The 22,409-nt window shown below is 36.7% G+C and overlaps 1 protein-coding gene across 4 annotated transcripts; it reads right to left on the reverse strand.

Moving 5' to 3' along the window:
• Positions 1-1,300: 1,300 nt before the first annotated feature.
• On the reverse strand, positions 1,301-21,564 carry csgalnact2 (chondroitin sulfate N-acetylgalactosaminyltransferase 2). Of its 4 annotated transcripts, none has more exons than XM_088635554.1 (10): positions 21,394-21,564; positions 19,610-19,738; positions 18,067-18,212; positions 15,240-16,723; positions 10,823-11,039; positions 10,429-10,530; positions 9,701-9,879; positions 8,731-8,825; positions 8,088-8,169; positions 1,301-5,748 (listed from the first exon to the last, which is right to left on the reverse strand). In XM_088635554.1, the coding sequence occupies exons 4-10, from the start codon at positions 15,889-15,891 to the stop codon at positions 5,456-5,458; spliced, it is 1,620 nt and encodes a 539-aa protein (XP_088491680.1). In that variant the 5' UTR covers positions 15,892-16,723; positions 18,067-18,212; positions 19,610-19,738; positions 21,394-21,564; the 3' UTR covers positions 1,301-5,455. The 4 variants fall into 4 exon arrangements, with proteins under 4 accessions (XP_088491680.1, XP_088491682.1, XP_088491681.1 ...); XM_088635556.1 differs by having other exon boundaries at positions 18,062-18,212; XM_088635555.1 differs by lacking the exon at positions 19,610-19,738.
• Positions 21,565-22,409: the final 845 nt, after the last annotated feature.

Below are 22,409 nucleotides of genomic sequence, written 5' to 3' on the forward strand. Positions count from 1 at the left end.
ATTTTCCATGGTCTTGTCATCTTTCAGCTCTCCAGTTAGACCCATGTATCTTTTGGGTGATCAGTCCACTGGTTTGAGCATTTTCCTGCCACCTCACCTCATGAAAACTCATCATAGAGCAATCCCACAACTTTGTCAGTTTAAGCGTAGTGAACACTGACCTCTAGTGTTAGCCTTGAAACCTCCTTACATAACTTAGAATTCTCTGGGTGCTCATTAGAACGAAAAAAGACATTTCTATGCTCTCTCCCTTCAGCTATGTGATTACAGATGTGTTTTAAGATCAGTGCAAACCCCTCCTCATCACTAAATTAACTAACAGTTTCATGAACTGGACACCTTTACAGTACTGCATAAAGTTAAACTTTTAACAGGTATATGCTAAGATGGTAGGACATTTTTCCATCATGTAATCTCCAGTTTCAGTAGTCCATAACAAACCAAAAATACACGAAGAGGCCATATAGCTTGAAACCACCAGTAGGGGTCACAGTTAGAACATTTTCAAAGACTTTGGATCATGAATACATTCATAAAATTCCAAATCTACCTCCAGGTTATAAAATTAAAAACTACACAACAAATGTCAAACAGTAGAACCAAAGATATGTAAACCTTTTTGTAAGCATGCACTGAAGTCATGGTGATCCTTAAATTTCTATGGTATTATAAACATTGTACCTTGGTGATTTTATTAACATACTTACACTGGACAGCCATTGCACACTTTTACCTGTTGATCACACAACATTCATTATAACTCAAGAGCAGGGACAGCTGAAGTTGGGTAGTTTTGAAACTCGGGAATGAGCACAGAAGCAAGTTTACTCTTTTTACAACTCTTTTTTACACCACATCAGAGCTTAACTGAAATTAAAAACAGTGACACAGTGGTTTCCCAGGACAGTGGCAGTGAAATACAATTATATCCAATAGTTCATTGTGATTTAAAGCTACTAAATCTATACAGGATTCTGGGCATTGCTGTAAGATTAATTTAAACTTTATACAACTGAGAATGAAAGTCATAAAGTACTGTAATCCTCGAGGATTGACTTAACATTTTTTCTTCATTTAATTGTTTTAAACTTGCATCTTCCAGTAGGGCATCAAGGTTACTCATTTTCTCTGCAGTTTCAAACGTACATTTACCACTTTGAAAATGCAAAAAAAAGGAGTAACCTTGATGCCACAAAAATAATGAAAAACACCTCAAAATGAAATCAGTGATACACTCAAGAAAAAAAATAAGGACAATTCTTCAATATCTTCAGTGAAAGGAATAATAGTCAAAACAACATTTTTGGAGCAATGTAACACTTTTATTCAAAACATAACTACTAAAAAAACTACATAAAAAATTAAATTCAGCCATTTGCTTTCAAGATATCTCAGGAGTTCAGTAAGTACGATGTTAACGGTGTTTGCACTACTCTAACCTTTATTGCATTTCTGCTGATATACACTATTTGTATATTGTAAACTCTGAAAGACTATTCCATTGACATGCTGCAATAATAATGTTATAAAATGTAATTATAGCACAAAGACCTTTTAAAGATCATGATTACTGAATGATCGCATCATAAAAAAAAGAATGCATCTTTAGCAGAGCTTCCACTTTGTGACAGGAAAAAATAGTAGGTGCATATTTATTTTAAGATTCCTTTAAGGTAAACATTCACCACAGAATCTACAGTAGCTCCTTGTGTTCTGTGGGAATACCTTTCTTTAAACAAGTTTCCAAAGCTACTTAGTTCAAACAACAGAAGGAAGTCTTAATGTTTTCTCTAGCGTGTCCTGTATTGACATTTCTTTTCTGAAAAAGTGGCACTTTTTTAAGAAGAAACAAATGGCACAGTTTGGCTTCAATTCCCTTTTAGGCAACAAGAGGAGACTGGGAAATCCCTTTTTTTTCCTGAAAAGGCAAGAATATAAGAGGACCACCCTGAGATTATCATATTGGATGTGGCAACACCTACTGTAAGTGGGGAAAAAACGAATCCACTTCAGAGAGAATACAGACAGCTGTCTAATCTAAAATCAAATTACTGAAAACATTCACATTGATTTTTATCTTTACTTCCTTGCAGCAAAGCAAAACAAATCACAATACTAATTAAAAAACAAGCAACTACTGATTTGTATTCCCTTTTGTTTATCCTAAGGTAGTGCTTTCAAGAATTCTGAAATGGCAAAAATAAGCAAAGCATTCTTTGCAACATGCAGTCCTTAAAGAGGACAGACTGAACCACACAGTACATACAGTACTGCATGTACGCACACTTTCTGTTTTCTTGTGGTGTTTCACATTCATCTTAAAACCTTCCCTTTTGGGCTAAGTTCCCCATTTTTAGGAAACTGACCTAACAAAAGTCGGCATATAACATGTTTAATTAACTAATTTAATTAAACGGTTCCACAAAATAAAAATTGGTTACGAGGGCTGTAAGATTTGCATCCTCTTTTAAAAAGTTGACTGTGTGGGTTTTTGTTTGAAAAACAAATGCAAAATTATTTTAGTCTGCAAACGGTAAAATAATTTCCAACTACACCCACTGAACAAGCTTTTCAGGCTTTTCAAAATCTAAAGATGTATGACAGTTAAACTGGACCATGTATATCATAAAATCTTTTTTCAGAAAAAAGAAAGATAAATTACAAAATGTTTGTAAATGAAAAAAAAAATGCTACACCACAAAGAATAAAGTTCTGTTCTTAAGTATTTCGTTTTATAAAAACATGCCTCTATATGAATTACTGAAGTGGAAGTACAGTACAGTGGCATCTCGCATTGAAAAGAAAATGGTAATTTCAAACTGGGGTACAGAAAAGGTAAGAAATTTGCTGGTATTTTCAGCTCAGCTTATAACACAAACTGCAGCATTAGTTGAAATACATTATCTATAAATCCAAGCAAAGGGAAATACCAGATATTTTATTGATGATAAAGTGTGGTAGAAGTATTTTTAAACATGGTGTGCATAATATTCCATCATCCCTATATTTAAACTTAGCACCTACAAACCAAGGTAACCTATTTTCATTTTTATATACTGTACAGTAGAAAGTGTGCCATCAAGTAACACTGAAATACTGTACATACCTTAACAACTTTCTAGTAATTTTGGCTAAATCTCTTGGCCACAGTATTAAAAGATGTTATAAACAATTTTCTTGTAAAATTAAGAAATAGTAAAAAGAAACTGCTAAAAGTTAAAAAGCAACAAGCAATGTGAATGAGACACTGCCCAATTCTAAAGAACCCAGTTCGGAGTTACCATTCACAATCATTTACTTCATGATTTCCTCAGATTTGTTGAGATACTGGAGAAAAGATTAAGAAACAAGGGAAGATACAATGAATTACACTATACCCCTGATTGTCTGTAAGAACTGCTCTCAAATGTAGTTGCAGTAAATGATTTAATCTTTATCAACTCAATCAAGATCACTGACATTCATGTTGATTATTCAACACAGTGCTAAATAACCTTCAGTTCAGCCCACAATTTTTAAAGTATTTTCATGCTGTTCATTTTCCATATTATAACCTTGACAAGATACTAACAGCAAATGCTGTTAGCTGTTTTTGTGAGTGTATTCAAAAAAGGAATGCACTTATAAGCAAAAAAAATGTTTTAAAAGCAAAGCCACAATTTCAGCTAGCTCACAGATGAAATGGAACAAATTTTTCTTCAGGTATGTTACAAAAACAATAATAGCAATGGTAATTCTGCTAATTTCAATATCATTAGCAGGCATCTATTAACATACACAGTTGTAATAAAAAATGAAAGACAACAATTCATTATTTTTAATAGCTGACTTGGTCCAAACATTCCTGTTTATCTGGAATAGTTAAAAACTATTTATATTTTATAAATAGTTTTATAAAATGTAAAAAAAAACATTTTAAATGCAAATTACACTATTTTAACTGGGTGGAAAACTCAAATCTGAGGATCAGTATTGGTTTAAACCAGGGTTCTGCAAACCTGGCCCTGGAGAGCCCTGCTTTGTATTGTACAATTCAGAAGATCAGTCACATTTTGTCCTTGGTGGCTGAAAGGCAATAATACTTCCTAGATTTTAACCCCTAAGGATCCCAAAATCCATGTCCACATTGAAGTGCAGTACTCACTGGGTGAAACGCAGAAGACATTATGCATTTGTAGCCCCACTACACAGCACACCAGGTGGAGATGTAAAGAACATGTTCACCAGTTGAATTAAATGTGAGCTTAATATAGGCAAGATCAATCGAGGCAAGTGCACAGCCTCAGCATTGTTGACAATAGAGTTCACTGTCACCATACTGGAGCATTAATTTTGAAATTCTGGTCCACAGTGCCACCTACTGGTCCTCCCTTTACAGTATTTACAGTACAGACCAGGCCCTGCCTCACTTAGCTTGACATCTGACGAGATCAGGCTTCACAATGGAAATGCTGCAGTCATGGGACTGAGAGATTTGTTCAAAATTATCCCTAAGTTATTTACTTTAACAAAACTCCTGTTTAACTGATCAAAATCAAACTGTTAGAAAACTAGATCTGTTGAAGCCCCTTGACTGGAATTCTCCAGAAATTGATGAGTGCCCAATAGTGGATTCATTGTGAACTACTGTTTCAGCTGTGGAGCAGTTACCGGTAGTTCATTTTATACTGCAACACTTACAAGTAACCCTGCGACCGGGTCTCTGAAACTGATTACGTCACACAACTAATCAAGCACTTAAGGATCTTTCAGAGGAGTGGATCACTGAAGCCATTCTGTCCCTCATTGCCACAAATCTGCATAATCTAAGATCACTGAGAAGTGCAGTAGAGGGCTGTGTGAATCTTAATTTATACGTTCTACCAGCTATTTTAAACTGTGGTCACAGCACAATGTGTTAGCCTAAAACCAAATACACTGCTGGAATTCAGAATATAATTACTGTTCTTACAAAAGCATGACGTATAATACTTCCTTCATCCATGCTACACTGTTGCCTACTGGTCCTCCAGGAACCTTTCTTACAGTACCTGATTTTACACAGCAGTGTCTCAAATACGAAGCAGGCCTTACTTAATTTCGAGGATCAACTGGCCACATCACTTTAGATCATTGGAAAGAGACTTAAAATGTTAGCACTGCTGTTTTACAAAACTGTTTTTTACTAATGCTTTTTTTCCCTACTGTCTGTAGCCAATGCCCTTAAAATCCCAAAGTGACTGGAAATGTAAATAAGTTTCTGTTTTTGAGTTTGGTGCCTGATCCAGTATTTCTTTCAGTAGAGAACAAGCAGTCAAATGTGACCAGGATTTGGTCTGGCCTCATAAATTTTCTATATTTCATGGGAAGGCTTCGCGAAAAGCTGAGTCAAGAAGGGACTGTAGAACATATTCGTCTTCCACATCTTCATGGTACATGTGTGACAGCTGGGACTCTTGACTGTGATCGTGGTCCTTCAATCAGCTGGTTTGCTGTGGGTTTGAAAGGCTTGCTTACGGAGATGGGATTCAATCTCTTCCCGGAACACCAGCATTCCCAGGTGAGAGTGAGAGGCTTCATTCATGGCCTTGGACTGAATGCACATACGGTACTGCTCTGGTGTCAGCTCATCAGCACACTGCTTCTCATGCCACAAGTGGAACAGCCCAGACACTGGAGTGCGCACCACGATGAGGTCACTGCGCAGGTACTTCCTATATAAATGAACATCCTCGACACCCCAGCCTTTCACTTCCAGGTCAAAGCCTCCTAATAGAAAAAAAACAATGCGACAAATGAAATGAAATAGGATCTATAAATATTAGTCTTTAATTAACTTGCATACTAACTGATCAGTTTTTTCTTCACTAATTTATTCAGTTCCCATACAAAAGTAAGAAAGACTGCAGTGAGAAAGTCAGTGGGAGTTAATCTTGTTACAATTTATGAAGTTGCAATGCTTTAAATAACAAAAATCAGTCAATTACCAGAACAGTTTTAGTTTTGTACAATAATTTGTTTAGCTTTGTTGTTTTTACATCAAAGTCAAATTAAACTGTTTTGAAGGCCTCCCGGCAAGCCCCTACCTAGTAGTTTTAACAGTTTACGTGAACCACGATTGAACTAAGACAAAACTAAAATGATACTTATCAAATCTGGAATTCCTTGGCTAAACAGGTTTTGAAGAAGAGCAGTTAGCAAAGCTGCTTATCTTGCTGTGTAGGTGACTACCTGTTGTAGGCGTATAAAGCACTCCTGCAATCTGTGAGAGGCAAATCTGAGCCACGTTAGGGTGTGATTAAACCAGCCAAAAAAAAAATTCAATATGGACATCACTGTCTGCTGACAGACAATGGTAATTCGGGTTTTGTGAACGAAATTTTGTTCAGTCCTGTGGTTTATACATGATCCCCATATGTTAACTGCATTGTTAATATAATGATACCTAGCAAGGTTAGTGTTAAATGGCCTAATAGTCCTTGAATAGAAGCAGTTTTTGTAAGAGGCTGCATTTCACCCAGTTGATTGCTCAATGTGGGCAGGAAAATTATCATAGTAACTTCTGAGGTGTAAAGCAGAAGCAGCTTTGATTATTCAAATAATCTGTCCAGTTTTGAATTAATTGGTACAGTGGTTCCCCAGATGGATGCGATCAGACATATGGACTGAGGACAAAAAGGCAGTCATGCATTGATATTTGTATATTCAGGAAAGAGTGTAAATCATAAATCAGTATGCTCACTATAATGATGCTTAATAGTTTGCAGTTAACTAGACAAACTTTTTAATAAACAGCAGGATTTGGTGTTATAGGCTGCTTGTTCACAACAAAGAGAAACAAATGGCAGTCTGGTAGCCAGCCCAGATGACAAAGGAACCATATTTTCATACATATCCAATACTTTGGAACTAGAATTAAACCCATATAGCCTTAGGTTAATTGGCTAAACAGTTTTCTTAAAGGGTAAAAAAAATAATTTTCCATATATCAAAGGGGGACTTGTATATTTTATCAAATATCCTTCTCAATAGTTCTGAGAAAAAGGATGGCAATGAATATTTCACTCCCTTTCAATTTCAGTTTTGGATTTCCTTAAGAAAACCACATCATTTTTATGAACCACATTCTAATGTGCCTTCAAATAATAATGAAAAAAGCATATTGCAGTTAGAGCTGACTTAGCAGTTATATAAGGAATTTGTAAATCCACAGTATTTTAAGAGATGTGCAAAAAAATGTTTATGATTGCAGTAATCTGTGATGCTCCATTTCATGCAAATTTGGAATAACTATAGAAAAAAACAAAATGAGAAAACAAATTGAAAACAAATGAGAGATACTTTGAGATGAAAGACTGTTGGCTTCTTTTCACAATGTGAACCTAACCAGAATCCAATCCAAGTGGAAGACGGCTGTGGATTGCACTGACACTATTCTGTCTTACATGTGGCTGGAGCCGGGCAGCCATAGGAGTCCTGTGGAGACCTAACAATCACCTGCCAGCTCTTACCAGATCTTCCGTCACTGATCTGGGTATTTCTATGAAAGACGCTGAGGTCCATTCAATGCAATCAACACAAATCCTGAACACAGAGCCATTTACTAACTGTTTTAATTTAAATGTGAATCTACATGCCCATGCATCTGGATAAAGGGACAGGGTCTGCTCAAAATCCCTTTCTTTAGCCCTTTGTGATTTTAATCTGAATGCCCCATCTTGTAAATGGTATGAATATGATTTTCAACATTTTCATTTTTGTTGTAGACAAGATTTTTTAATTACTTTTGCATATAAAAGTTTGAAAACGTATGCTTTATTTAAATGAATTCCATTTGTAGGTTTTGCAAATGGACTTAATACTGTACATACACTCTTGTGCTTATGCCTGTGGCTCTGCAGATGTATTTACACAAAAAGCCCCGTGTACACTAATGATACACTGTGTTGGACAAATAATAAGGTGATTTAGTTACCACCAAAAACAGTTCCCAGTTCAGCCTTATAAAACTTCTATTCAAGTTCCCCGTCATTACAGAATGAACGCTGTAACTCCCCACTTAAACGATCGATAATTATGACTCAAAATTTAGTCAAGGCTTAACTTACCAATGTTGAGAAAGTCCGAACGATACTGACAAGTCATTCCAAAACCAAAATCCCTCCAGAAGCCAGCATCTTTTTTATGAACCTAAAAAAATACAGAATAAATCTGGTAAACAGTAATTCTCATTGTGCTGCCCATAATAACAGCCATTTACCAACATCAATGCACACAGCAGCAACCAGTTGCAAAAACCTCAAATTATTTAGAGAGTCATATTGCCACAATAAATATGGTTTTCTGACTCTTTGCCTCGAGGTTGGTCTAATTTACTGTGTTAGAAAAGCTTACGCAGCCACAAGAACAGGGGTGTACGATAGTCTCTACGAGAGGGATCTTCGGTAACGGATCCTATGTGCTTAATTTGCTTTCTTTACAGCTTCCTTGTTTTGGTGCAATGACATATATAGAATTGAAAATACTTGTATGTAGTGTTACTTTTCAAGCACAAACACTTTCTCAAAACACATCTCACAGTCTATTACCCAGATATTTTCAGGGAAAGCAAATTAGTACTCTACCTTTTTCCCCCAATGTTATTGCAAAGCATTTTGACAATGCCAGAAGTTAAAAATATACAAATTATATTTCATTTTGATTTTGTGTTATGTTTAAATAAAAAAAATCATCAGTCATGAAGCTACTCACAAGTTGCTGTTCAACAGGAGGAGACAGCTCAAGATTTCCATATACAATGGCAGGATTGTACAAACTGAACACAACTGGATAAAAGACTCTTTTGTCTGAAATAGACAACACATAAGTCAATGCAAAGACTTCCAAATCAATTTTAAGCAAATAATTAATGTTGCCTTAAAATAAAGAACATCAATTAAATTTATCAAACAATTCTGTTTTTTAACGGTTCTATACAAATAACATGTTGGATGGCACAAGTTTTAAATTGTGCTTAAAGCATTGTCAGAATTTAAAGTAGTTTAGGATGTACCAACAGTAAGAATAATTATGGTCTTCAGGACAATTACTAACAAGGCTTGTTAAACAGTTTTTACAAATTTTATAAAAGACCACTCTAGTTTATATGTGAAAGCACCAGGCCTAAACCAGGAATTAGCTCATTTGCAAAAACAGCAGTTTGAAAAGGAGAACTCTTATTGACTGTACGAATCGGTTGGTTAACATCTCATGTCAAGGACAGAAAGTATTTTCATTGCTTCCCTATGTATTTAGAAGGAAGAACTAACAGGAACTTGTATGCTCTGACAAACCTGTGACTCACTGCAATGAGACAAGGCAGGGGGCAATAATACTGGCTGAGCTCCGTTTTCTTAAAACCCTAAACCACATTCCCCATAATTAGATTTCCTGACCTTTGCATCCATTAGGCTAAAAACATTGAATACCAGAAAACAAAACAGTTCAGAATACACTATAATAGTTTTTGCTATAATCTAGGCTCCAAGAAAAATGTCTTATATTAAAACAATCTTCAAAAAAATGACAGAAGGATAAATGCTCATTACATCCCATTTAATAATTACAAGTTACTGACTGTCTTACTGACATTTAACCCCAGAAAGAATAAAGCTAGACATTTCTAAACTGTATCGCCTTCCTAAAACAGAGCAGGCAGGATTCATACATGTACACAACCTACTTGGATATGTGTTAAGGCGGCAGGTGTTAAGAAACTCCAATGTAAAATAAATATCAACATCACAGAAGAACATGAGAACGTCGCCCTTCTTCCAAGCATGGGCTCCTATATCCAGCCCTCTTCCCCGTGAGAACTCCTCATTCACAGGGATTAGAGTATAGTTGGAGAAATTTTCTTCCCTGGAGATTTAAGGAGAATTAAAAAAAGTCTAAAATATTTAATTGCAAAAGCACAAAGCCTTAAGGTCGTGTACTGAAATAATAAAAATTTAGGGTTTCTATTTAACTACAAAAAAAAATAGTCCCAATGCCATAAACTGATTCTAACACTGTCTTTAATGTTATTAATGCTGAACTTGCCTCTCCTGATACACACATAGTATATGGGTGGAATATAAGTATTTTTAAAATCATATGTACTGTAATGCTTGAAATGATCAATTTTTTTTTTGTAGAGGATTAGTTATCTGTAAACATCATAAAACATGTTAAACCTGGTCTCTTACCCAAAGCAAATGATTTAGCAGTACAAATACATTTTCTTTAGCCTATGGCAATTCAGATACACTGTAGTTATCTCATCCTCTAATACAGTACTAAACCCTTTTCTGAAACAGAATCCTATACCAATTTCAAAATTATAGGGCCTGATTAACATTTTAAGTCACAAATGTCATACGTCATTTTGAACTTCAAGAATTGTCTTTTCCCCCAGTTTTAGTTACCAACCTGGCTACTTTTTCCAAGACAGTTTTCACTTCCAGCAGGCCTTCCTGCCCAAAATACACCACGGTGAGATGGACCTGTCTGTCATGCTGCATACACACCTCTCTGTAATTATAACCAACAACACTGATCATTTCCTGCATTTTTCTCGCTCTGCAAGACACGGTAGTGCTGTTAAATGAAAAGCAACCTCTGATTCTTATCTATGTGTAACAGGCTTATTATTGTAAGAAAGGTTTTTCAGCATGTAGAGAGCAAACCTATACACAAATGTCAATAGCTTGACTCAGAAAATCTAAATGCATTAACGAGCCAGATAACATTAACCCAAACATTTGCCAACATCAATCAGGGCTTTGTAGAGACTCCAAAAACATAAAGCAGAGCTACCACTTACCTAAAGTTGTGTAGAAACTGAGAGAAGGCTTCTGCTCGCCCAGACAGTGGTACAATGATATTAATAATGCTGCTGGCAGCTTCTATGGAAGTACTTCTCACTTTCATCAGAGGGCCGAAAGGACGAAACAAGGTAATGTGTCGGAAATCATCAGCGTCTTCCTTCCGATAGAACAGCTCATACAGCGTGCCCTTATCTCGCTCTGTGCGGTAAAGCCCTAGCGACAAGGACACATGCAAGAAGACTAATCGGCCAAAGCAAAGTGAAGATCAATACCTTTAGTGGTAATATGGTGCATGTTTTGTATTGGCTTACAGTGTCAATAAGAGAACTTGAACTAAAACAAAAACTATAATTTGAAAACATTCGAGCATGTACCTACCCTTTCATTTTCACAGTGTGAGAGAAGTGCAAGTAAACTAATTGGGAATAATAATAATAATAATAATAATAATAATAATAATAATAATAATAAAAACCTTTATTTTATATAGCGCCTTTAAAGGTGGCTTCTCAAAGTGCTTTACAGAATGACAACAACAATAAATAAAAAGAATACACAAGATAAAACACAATTACAATATGTAGAGGAGACTGTGGATGGTGGTACTAAGAAAAGCAGAGGGTGAAGAATGGAACCAGTTAAGTAAAGAAGAGGGTTTTGAGTCTGGATTTGAAGGAGTTTAGAGAAGGTGACTCTCTGATATCCTTGGAGAGAGAGTTCCAGAGCTTGGGGGCATAACAGGAGAAGGCTCTGTCACCCATACAATGTAGACAGGCTTGGGAGACAGTTAGGAGACCAGAATTAGAAGAGCGAAGGGTGCAAGGTGGGGAGTAGGGCGATAATAGTTCAGACAGGTACTGAGGTGCCAGGGCATGCAGAGCCTTATAGGTGAGCATGAGGATTTTAAAGTCTACACGGAATGTGACCGGAAGCCAGTGCAAGGACTCCAGGATAGGAGTAATGTGATCATTTGCACTAGACCTGGTCAGGATTCTGGTTGCTGAATTTTGGATATATTGCAGTTTGTTCAAAGTAGATTTAGATACCCCAGCGAGTAGAGCATTACAGTAGTCAATTCGAGAGAACAAAAATGTGTTGATCAGCTTTACAGCCACAGTTAGTTATAGCATAGGGTGTAGTCTAGTGATATTTGTGAAATATCTAGTCTAGTGAAAAAAAGATGTTTTGACAATATGCTGCACATGTGGGTTGAATGTTAAGCCAGAATCAAATATAAACCCAAGGTTTTTTAATTTAGATTGAGGCTCAAGTACAGAACCATCTACAGATACGGTTACAGGACTGGCTTTACGAAGTTGATGGGGGGGTGCCAATAAGCATGACTTCAGTCTTCTCACAGTTAAGATGAAGGAAATTCTGAGTCATCCAAATTTTTATGTCAGAGATGCAATTAGATAGAATAGAGACAGCCACATCAGTGTCAGGTTTGGTATGGATTTATATTTGAGTATCGTCAGAAATGAAAGCTGAGGCCATGTGATCTTAAAAGCTGACCAAGTGGAAACATGTAAATGCTGAAGAGCAAGGGGCCCGGTACTGAGCCCTGAGGAACACAAGACTTAACAAGGCCAAGTTTAGACCTGTACCCATTAAGAGAGACAAAGTGACAGCGATCAGTGAGGTAAGATTTGAACCATTCGAGAGCAGTGTCAGAAACTCCAAACACAGTCTCAAGACGAGAAAGTAAGATGTTATGGTCAACAGTGTCAAAAGCAGCACTGAGATCAAGAAGGATGAGTATAGAAAGAGAACCAGAATCAGAAGCTATTAGAAGATCGTTAGTGACTTTGACCAGGGCAGTTTCTGTGCTGTGAAGCCAGATTGGAGGGGGTCGAAAAGGTTGTTTGTCATGAGGTGGTTATGTAACTGAATTGTGACAGCACGTTCTAGAATTTTTGCAAGTTGGGAAACAACAGATAGCTAAAAGGTTGGGAATTCTTTTTTGTGATGTGTTTCTCCGTGCACATGATGACAGTGTAGGTGTATGAAGTTTTGCTGCAAGCTGTGAGATCCTAGTTAATGGATTAAACCATTTTTTGTGTATTTTGGATGACCATATTTGCAGGCTTAAGAAATTACATGCCAATTATTAAAAAAAAACCTGCTGATTAAATCTGTTTTACTTCAATTGGTGCAACCAATTGTAAAAAAATTCTGAAAGGCTCATCACGGTTGTGGTAATTTTTTTTGTAAAATTAATGGCTTATCTATCCCAGTAGACCTACTTGATATGAAGTTGCAATGATGCCCAATGTTCAAACATGAGCAATTTTAAAAGTAGGAAGAAAATTAAGTTACACTGTAGGCTTCTACTACTTGGAAGCCTAAAAATAATTTCACTTATCAGGCCATCACAGTACCTCCTGCCTCAACTGCTGTGAAGGCGGTGAGTTAAATATTTTTACTGCTGTTTTCAGTCTGCAGAAATGAAACAGACATGCCATCACAGGTTGTGGGGTAAGTATATAATCATAATGACCACGACAGGAAAAGTTGACACAAATGAAAAGGTATTTGGTCATACCCTACTTACATTCAAGGCCAAAACTATTTTTCTTCTCATGCAATTTAGTAACAGCTGAAGCTTTTAAAAACTTTGTGATTGCAACCCCAAATACATTTTCCAAAGTCATTTGCCAAAATGTGACCACAGTCCTATTTCACCACCACACAGGTTTAACATTATGTTTTCTTGCAAACTAGAAGAGAGAAAAAATGTATTGAAAGTGTGTTTCATTTCAAACTGAAGCACATTGTAAAATGTCAAATTGTCAACAGAAGAAAAAATCACTACTGCATGCTTTTCAAATAGGTATCTACTGAATTACTGCTGATGTGCTCATCGCATATGACCAAAATTGATCTGTTTTTTCAGCATTACAGATTCTCTTTTCATTTAATAAACATAATAAACAATAAAGTTCCCTAAGCTAATCAACCCATTCAACCCAAGAAGACAGGGTTGTCTTTTTCTCATTTTTATATAAGGGAAATTCAAGTCACTAATAAAAGAAGACAAAGGTTTTCCCTTTCAAACATGTTTCCCACTAATCTTCTTGCAATAAAGTTGGATTGTGCAGTGATAGTAAAACTATTCATACTAAAACACATAAGTAAAATAAGCAAAATGAACAAAATATTTCAATTCATGAATGCCAAATACAGCACATAATGACAATTAAATTTGAAATATGTAAACATTTGACAATTCTTGTTAGGAAAAAATATCATTTTTAAAAATAAATGTAACCAATACTGAAATAGAAATGACCTGAAAACATATTTGGCTAATAATGTGCACCCATAGAGTATGCTAGTGTATGAATTAAGATTCATCAAATAATTAAGACCTGCGGTAGAATACAAGAGTACCTCACAATGCATCTGACTAGTAGTAATTTAAATGCCCACAAATTTTTATATCTAACCTGGAAACAAATCTGTCCCTCTGAATTCAAAAAAAATAAACACATGCTGATATGAAATATTATTTCTGTGCCAATTGTCAGCATGTAAGATGGTAGGCATTGCAAATGTACACGAAAGACTATTTGAAACTTTAAGAAACAGCTATCTGCATTAACATATACTTTAGATCAATACTCAAAGAAACACTTTCAGATCTTTCGTCTGTAGGTTGTATCTGCAGAAATACCTCCATACTGTAGAATAAATATTTTCAACTTCTATGTGCCTGTACTGTGGAGCACTATCCAGGTGTAGAATTTCACTACTATGTGGAAACCTCCCTGTGAAATGTAAATGTCTCACCTAGTTGTCTGACAAGTTATGCGGTTCCTCAGTCCTTGAAAACGATGGCCTTTCTTAGGAGTTAAAAGAAAATACAGCTCTAAGTATTTCCTAAGTAAAGAATAACTAAGTGATCTAGAAAATTCACAAAGCTAAGAAGAGCAAAGCTTGGGTGAGGCAACAAAAGAATGGTCCACAGAGTATATGTTCGTATATTTAATGATACAGCAAATGAAGATCTGAACAATGTTTAGGCATTTTATTAAAATATTTAGCACACAAATTCCCATTACTCCCACTGTACGTAATATCCAAAAGTACCAGGGAGTTAAGAGATTACAGGTTTACACAACACAGAATTTGGATAATCTTCCAAATTCAAATAGATTTCTGGTGTTAATTGACTCTTTGGTTTTTTATCAGGCCGAAGAAAGAACATTTAGACATTATGCGTGAAAAGGGTTTTAAATGAGAAACTTTTAGATCTTCTCAATTTGCCACAATACAAATTGCTATAAGGCCAGAATGAAGAGGCTAAAAAAACAACAGGAACGATTAAAGACATAGCACGAGGATCTCTGCTGCGTGGTTTGCAGGATACTGTGTGGTATGGAAATGTTATAAGAGGAGCAATACACTTACCTTCTACAAAGTCACTTTCCGTGTAGGCTTGCTTCTGCACAGGCATGCCATCTTCTTCCTGTCCATCTTCCTCATCCGGGTTGTTGATGACCTCAAGGCCCGCCTCGATGACCTCCTGGAGTTCGTCCCGACGGTCCTTGCGCACTGGTTTCTCCTCCGGGTGCCTGGTCAAGCCCATCTCCAGCTGGTAGACCTTGGTGGCAGTGAAGCTCTCGAAGGGGATAGCAGCATACTCGCTGGGCAGTCTGGCTCCCGTGCTAACCTCGGCCTTGTCAATCTGTGAGTGGAGGTATTCCAGGAGGTCATTGGGCTCCTGGTCTTTGTTCCCTGTGTGGCCTTGGCCCCCTGTGCCTTTCTTATCCTGCAGGGACTTAAGCTTCTCGCTCATTTCCTGGAGCTCCTGCTTCAGCTGAGCGATCTGCCTCTTGAGACTGGCTGCTCTATTGAGATGGCGCTCCTCTTGTTCCTGAAGCAAGGCCTGGTAGTACTCTTTGCCATAGGGCTCAGCCCCGAGACCTGGCAGGGCTGAGCTGACATCTGGAGGGGGGGCGCATTCCAGAAAATAGGTGAGCAGCATCAGGCTGAACACGAGAACAATCCCCAGGAGCAGCCAGCGCATTCGGCCCTGCAGGGTCAAGCCTCTTCTAGGCATGGTAATTAGGTCTTAATTGTATGGATTAGCAACTAACATCATCTCCATGGGATGCCAGCTACCTGCACAATGGCAAAATTCTACTGGATTAGTGGACTTCTGAAGTGCTTCTGCAGCCACAGAGACTGAGAATCACTATGAAGTCACACCATCAAATGGTGAATAAAAAGGGATTGGAATCCGAGGTCAATCATAGCACTTCACTCAGCTAAAGAATGTTCTGTTCATTTTATCCAACTGTGGTAAACTCCAAGATTAATCATTTCTTATATAGTGAAGAAGAACTGAGCTCATTAGAACATAGGTAAGGATACAAATTAGAGGAAGGCTGTTTGGAATCATATAAAGGTAGTGTGGCAGTCCTTCAGACAGGTTTTGCAATACAATGAAATACTATAAAAATGCAAAAGCAACTGAGCCACATGTGGACAGCTTGTCCATATTTATAAGGTAATTATATTAAAATAGCTTTATTTTAAAATGAAGGACCGTGATTTCACGTTCAATTCTGCACACTTTATCACTCCAAAAAGATATTTTTTGATAACACGTAACAGAAATTGTGCAATTTAAAAAATATTGCCTATAAAGGCATTAGGTTCTTTCAAATACAACCCAATATTGTTTCAGTTGCATAATGGAAAGAGTAAAAGCCTCAGAGGTGGCAGAGGAAACTATCAGATTCCAAATGACCTCATTTGAATTCTGTTCCCGAAAACAGTTTAGGGTGCTTAGAATTTGTGACAGTTTTATTGCAGCAGTCACTGAGCAACAGTAACATTATGAAGTCCATGCAGTCCTACGTCCTCAGGCAGAAAATCAAAGATGCAACCTAAGAACAAAAAAGTGTAGATTAACATTTGGGATTTTTAAGTTTTCAAACATTTCCAACAATATACAATACCACACTGTTCCACCTCCTGAACTTCCATGACACTTACGTTTACTGAAGTACTGCAGATAATGCCTGGCAAAATGTTGCACAATATATTAAAAAAAGGTTATCCTAAAGTCTTGACTCTGTTTTAATATAGTTTTATTATACATTGTACAATGTACTTTTAACATTATATATTTAATGTACAAATAGAGAGGATACATAAAGTCTGGCCTTAATCTAAGGTGTTGAATATGGACTTCATTCCTTTACTATAATAAGACATGTTATTTCAACAGTAGAAGGAAAAATGGCAACATTCCTGTTACTATTAATGTCAAATTATGTGAGCCATCATGTATTAGGGGAAGCTGTAGCTCAAAAGTTGCTTATATCACTACATGATCATGTTTTTTGGTCGCTACTCTACTACTGCACTAGCCTTAATATTTTGAAATATGCTACAGTGCATCAGGCAAAGTAATTCGGAAGAATCTAAAAAAACAAATTACATCTAAATTGCAACAGAATAATTTTTAGCACATAAGGGTTATTTTGGATCTGCTACCAAGCCTTTAAAATAGGACTTTAATACTTTATTATTTGGTAGTGATATAACACTAAGGAGAAATGTGTTTTTCATATGATTCAGAAAGCAAAAAGGCTCACAAACCAAAAGGTATCATCAGTATCATAAAGAAACAAACATCAAAATACTCCTGTATAACATATAAAGGCCATGCTTTCCAACTGATGCTAAGGTCTGACCACCTAGATCAATTCCTTTGGCTTACATTACACATTAGTCTTTACACTGTACCCATTTTTCTATACAAAACTAAAACTGTGGCATCATTAACTTCCTTTGCCTATCTGCCTATCTGTTGAGATGGGCAACTGATGTCCACATCTCAGTCATTAATTCAACACTGCGGAAAGCGCCTGTCTGGTATGTCTCAGTCCTAAGACCTAGAAGACGATACCTCAGCTGGATTGGCACATTTTCTTCAGACTCTTACATACAAAGTTCCTCGCTGCCAAAGGCTTCTGGCTTAGCAAGTCCCACATAGGAAAAGCTGTGAATTGCTGTCTTCATTAGCCTGGTCTTGCCAAACACTGTCTTTTGTGAATAAACCTGATGACAGCAACTTTTGCTGAAGAACTAGAACTAGAACAGTTATGGGCACACAAACACTGGACAAGTGTGCAATGGCATACTGAAAGATAATGTGAAAATGAACATTAGAAATTAGTTTTTTTTCCCCCAAAAAAGTATTAGACGTCAAAGTCCACCTCACTTTGCTTTGGCATGATGCCTCTGAGCAGCTTAATTTCACAGTCCATGGTTTTTGAAGCTTCTGTTATTTCCAGTCTTGGCATTTCGAGACAGTGAAAGAAGATTTTCCTTTTCTTCTAAACTGCAGAAACTATTCTGTGGCAGGTGCTAGTGGGTTTAAAAACACATGAAAAATCCATTATCCAGTTGTAGCACGTCTTGGCAGTGTTGTAAAATGTAGTTTTCTGCTCAATTCTCCTTTTGTTCTACAACAGCCATAATTACTGTCCCTCTAAGAACAGGGCTGGAAAAAGTCATTTTAGCCATGTCATTGAAAAGTGTTTAATGAAATGAACTAAATGTTTAAAACAACATAAGGCAATATAAATCATAAGAAACCAGTAAAAGTGCAGTGCTTTCTGCAGTATTCTTTTTCACTGCTGTCCAGGTGTTAACAAGGGCAGATAATTCATTGTGTAGTAGTACATCTATGTTGTATGACTTGTTTCTTCATGCCAGTAACAATTAACTAGAAAAGGCCAGGTTTAGGTCCAATTATTTCTCTTTTGTAAATTGTTTAATGATCTTGAAACATATTCATTTCACCCACAGACCTCTAGGCATTTAAATATACTATATAAACATGCATACTTGAAAAGAATGTCACTATTGTTATTATACCTCGTTACTGTGAAAACCCACAGCCCCACTCAACAACTCTTCCAGCTGTGACAGTATAGAAAACAAATTGAAGACATTCTTACAGCAAAAATCAGATATGTACCTTACAGAAAAAAAAGTGACAGAACGGGGGCGGCTATGCCACAAACAGACACACCCGAGATGGAGGAAGATATTTCCTGTGATAGAGATTCACAGACATGAGAACTTAGACATGCAAACTCTCTGTACATGGTCAATCAGCCAGTTCATCCCAGGACGTTGTTGTTGGGACTGAGTGGGCAGCAGTGAGGAGTAGTAGTTAGGGCTCCAGATTGGAGGATCTCTGGTGGATTGCTGCTGAGGAAGATTCCTCATTCACTAATTGCTCAAACAAATACACTGATATGTTTCAGGTTGACATTGTAAATTAATATTTATTCTTAATGGACATACCTTGGTAAAAAGATTTGTAAAAAAAAAAGGCTTGCAGACTCATTAAGACTTCATGGTGGAGAATCCTTCCTCTATTATAAACCAGATACGTTTGCTATCTTGATAAAAATCTCATTTCATCCCTGTAATGGACCCCACCTTCACTTGACTGATACCACTATGGTCTGAGGCTGTTATATTTAAATGCAATTTTCTACATGTGAGTGTATATCCTGTGCTGTGTCTGAAGAATGTTGTTAAGTAGTTCTTTGGAAGGACTTCTCAATATGCAGATACGTCTAGTTCAATGAAGGGCATTGTTATTCTGAGACATCCTTTGGTAACTGAGGGAATTCTCTGCCATGCATATTGTACTACTGAGACAATGGGAGCCAAGGGAAAAGAGACATGGATAGTCAATCTTTATCAATAGACTACTTAAAGTTTTTTAACAGAGCTTTTTTTCTTACCCAATACATAATTTACAAAATGTATCTCTGGAAACTAAACCTTGGAGTACAATATTGACATGTTTTGGAATTTCCAGTCTTTGTTAAATCCAAGATGGAGTGCACATTTGCTGGAAACATCACTGGAAACTGAAATACACAATGCAAATGTTCAGATTACAGTGTTGGAACCTGTATATATCAGCAAGATGCTGTTTTTTTTAGTTGAACAGCAAATTAGTAATGAATCTATCATGTTCCTAGAGCTTAGATCAGGATCTCCCCCCCCCCCCCCCCCCCAAATTCTACAAATAAATGCAATGAGCAGTTGTATAGTCTACCTTCAGAACTTTGGAAAGAACACCAATCTGAGTTTAGCAGATTCATGCCCATTAACTTTGACAACTGGGACAAACTGCAACACCCTCAAGTCTCTTTGGTGAATAAGAGCCTGTTAGTATATTATAAGAGTATAGCACTGCTACAGTATACTCCAAAGTTCATAAAATGGTTCTTTCAATTTTCTTCATCTACTAGAAACCCAGTTTTTGATATATGTTTTGGTGTTATTTAGACAGTGTCATCATAGCAATGCAGACAAAACAAAGAATAACTTTTTTTAAATTCTTACTAAATAGCATTCGTATAAATGAATCAACTGTATGTTTAAAAACCATCATTAATAATATACTGTATGTGACTTTCTTTTTAGACTAAGTCACTATACAGTATAAAAAACATTACTTTATTCCCTAACTAGTTGGTTCTTCTACCCACAGGTATCTTGCTGGTGGTCTCAGCAATTTTCAATCGCCACCTCCAGATTTAACACTTTCATTTTAAAGTAAAAGGACAGAGTGGGAGGATGCGGGCTCTGCTCTCGGGATAAAAGAACTTATCGAACAAGAAGAGAAAAACAAAAGTAAAACATGTATTTTGATTTAACAGGGCTGATCACTAAAATGTGCGATTGAAATTTCAATGACTCCACTCTACCCTTTCTCCGGAGAACCATAGAATTCAACTGTTAGTTCCTCTACTGGTTTCTCTTCTGGTTTTTCTTATTATTTCAATTCTATGCACTACATAATTGTACATTACAAATAGCAAGTTAAAATCGTAACAATCTCTAGACACTCTACAAGAGATCCAAGCTATCGGTGCTAGAAACTTAGATAAACAATTTCGTGGTGTGCATTATTAGAGTTGATCCTACTTGCTTTCCAGAGATTCACTTTAACTTATTCAAAAACTGTTTAGTTTGAGTGGTCAGAGGATGCGGTACCAGTGGCTAACTAATCCCTTTCCTGAACCACGCACCTTGACACTATTCTGACGTGGTCAACAATACCATTCCAAAGTTTGCAATGGTGTTTGTTTTTTACTTCCACTTAATGTTTTAAAAAACACGTTTTCTACAAGAAAGTCAGATAGCTATTCATTTATATACGTAGTCATTTAATTAACTGCTGTAATAAAGTATCTATTTCACTAAATAGGACCATAGGAATATTAGTGTCGTTTCGGACATGAAATATTTCAGCGGAATTAAAAGTAAAAAACAACGAAACATTACTTCCCCTTATGCCTGTACTAACAGATTTAGTACAGGCATCTGCCGTTACTCTATAACGTACAACCTTTTATCGTGACTCAAGACTTTATAGAAGTGAATGTGAACTAATCCTCCCAAGCACCGCTGACTGCTGATCCTCCCAGTAAAAACGTTTTTCTGTCTTTAATCTCGACAGAGGCATTAGCTAAAAAACGCATCAGAAAATGGCGATACACCACTCACTACTTACCCAAAATCAAGAACTGGTCGCTAAGCAGAAATATTTTGCAGCCAGTGCTGATGACAGTAAAATTAAAGTCTTCATAAAATCTGATACTGAAGCCGAATACTGTGAAAATAGCTCCTCTGCAAACAGCATACACTAGAAATACAGGCTAAGTACTTCCTGTCTGTATCTGGAAATGAGTCAGAGAAGCTCTTAAAGGAACAACGTATTCGATACAACGTCGCTTAGTTTCTTTTCTGGCTGACTGTTACACAAATATAGCAATACATATATAAACGTTTACCTGAAAATTTCCGCAGCATGGAAATCACATATTGGTTTATTTTTATTTTAGCAAACAAGGAAAAGCAATATAACGCTTCAATTGAGAACGACCCATCTTTCATTTAAGACAAAAAATAAGCTAGGACACACAGATGAATACTCACACAAGAACGAATTGGTTATTGTGTCACAAATTTCACATTTTTGTTATATAAACCATGAATGAAACCTCGTCATTATATGAAATGCACAATATTGAAATATAATAACTTGTAGTACAATTGTATTAGTTCGTGTCTACTGGTAGTGTTCTTATTGATGCAGTGCAGTAAAACTGTGAAAAATACAAAACGGTATTATTACACAAAATTAAATGTCTTAATCATCATTTTTTTGTGGTTCCCAGACAGTACAGAAAAAAAAAAAACTGCAGGTTTGTTTTAATCAGATTCCATGTCAGGATTGTGTGACATCCTAGTAGGATGAGGCCTGCCAGGTCCATCTAGTGTATGTTCAGAGGGCTACTTATTCCTGGCAAGGGTTGAGATACACAGAGGCCTGATACTGTAGCACAGAGTGCAAAGCAGGCCTGCATCCTGGAAGGGACACCAGTCCATCACAGGGCACACAAAGGAAAAAGCACAGGGACAGTTTAGAGACAACTGCTCTTATTGGCACTACTTTGGCGAATGGTGAGTGATGCCACTTTGTATGCCACCTACTTATACGTAATGTGTATATCTGGGATTTTCTTT

Source organism: Lepisosteus platostomus, chromosome 6 (assembly GCF_059453375.1).
Source record: "Lepisosteus platostomus isolate fLepPlt1 chromosome 6, fLepPlt1.hap1, whole genome shotgun sequence".
In the NCBI taxonomy this organism is placed as follows: Eukaryota; Metazoa; Chordata; class Actinopteri; order Semionotiformes; family Lepisosteidae; genus Lepisosteus; species Lepisosteus platostomus.

Bases quoted from the DNA above. Each gene is read 5' to 3' on its own strand.
- csgalnact2 (XM_088635553.1), bottom strand. From the start codon at position 15,891: ATGCCTAGAAGAGGCTTGACCCTGCAGGGCCGAATGCGCTGGCTGCTC. The intron at 11,040-15,239 runs GTAAGTGTATTG...CCTTGTCGCTAG, and splicing joins GGAAAGTGACTTTGTAGAAG to GGCTTTACCGCACAGAGCGA. The intron at 10,531-10,822 runs GTAAGTGGTAGC...TTATAATTACAG, and splicing joins CAGTTTCTACACAACTTTAG to AGAGGTGTGTATGCAGCATG.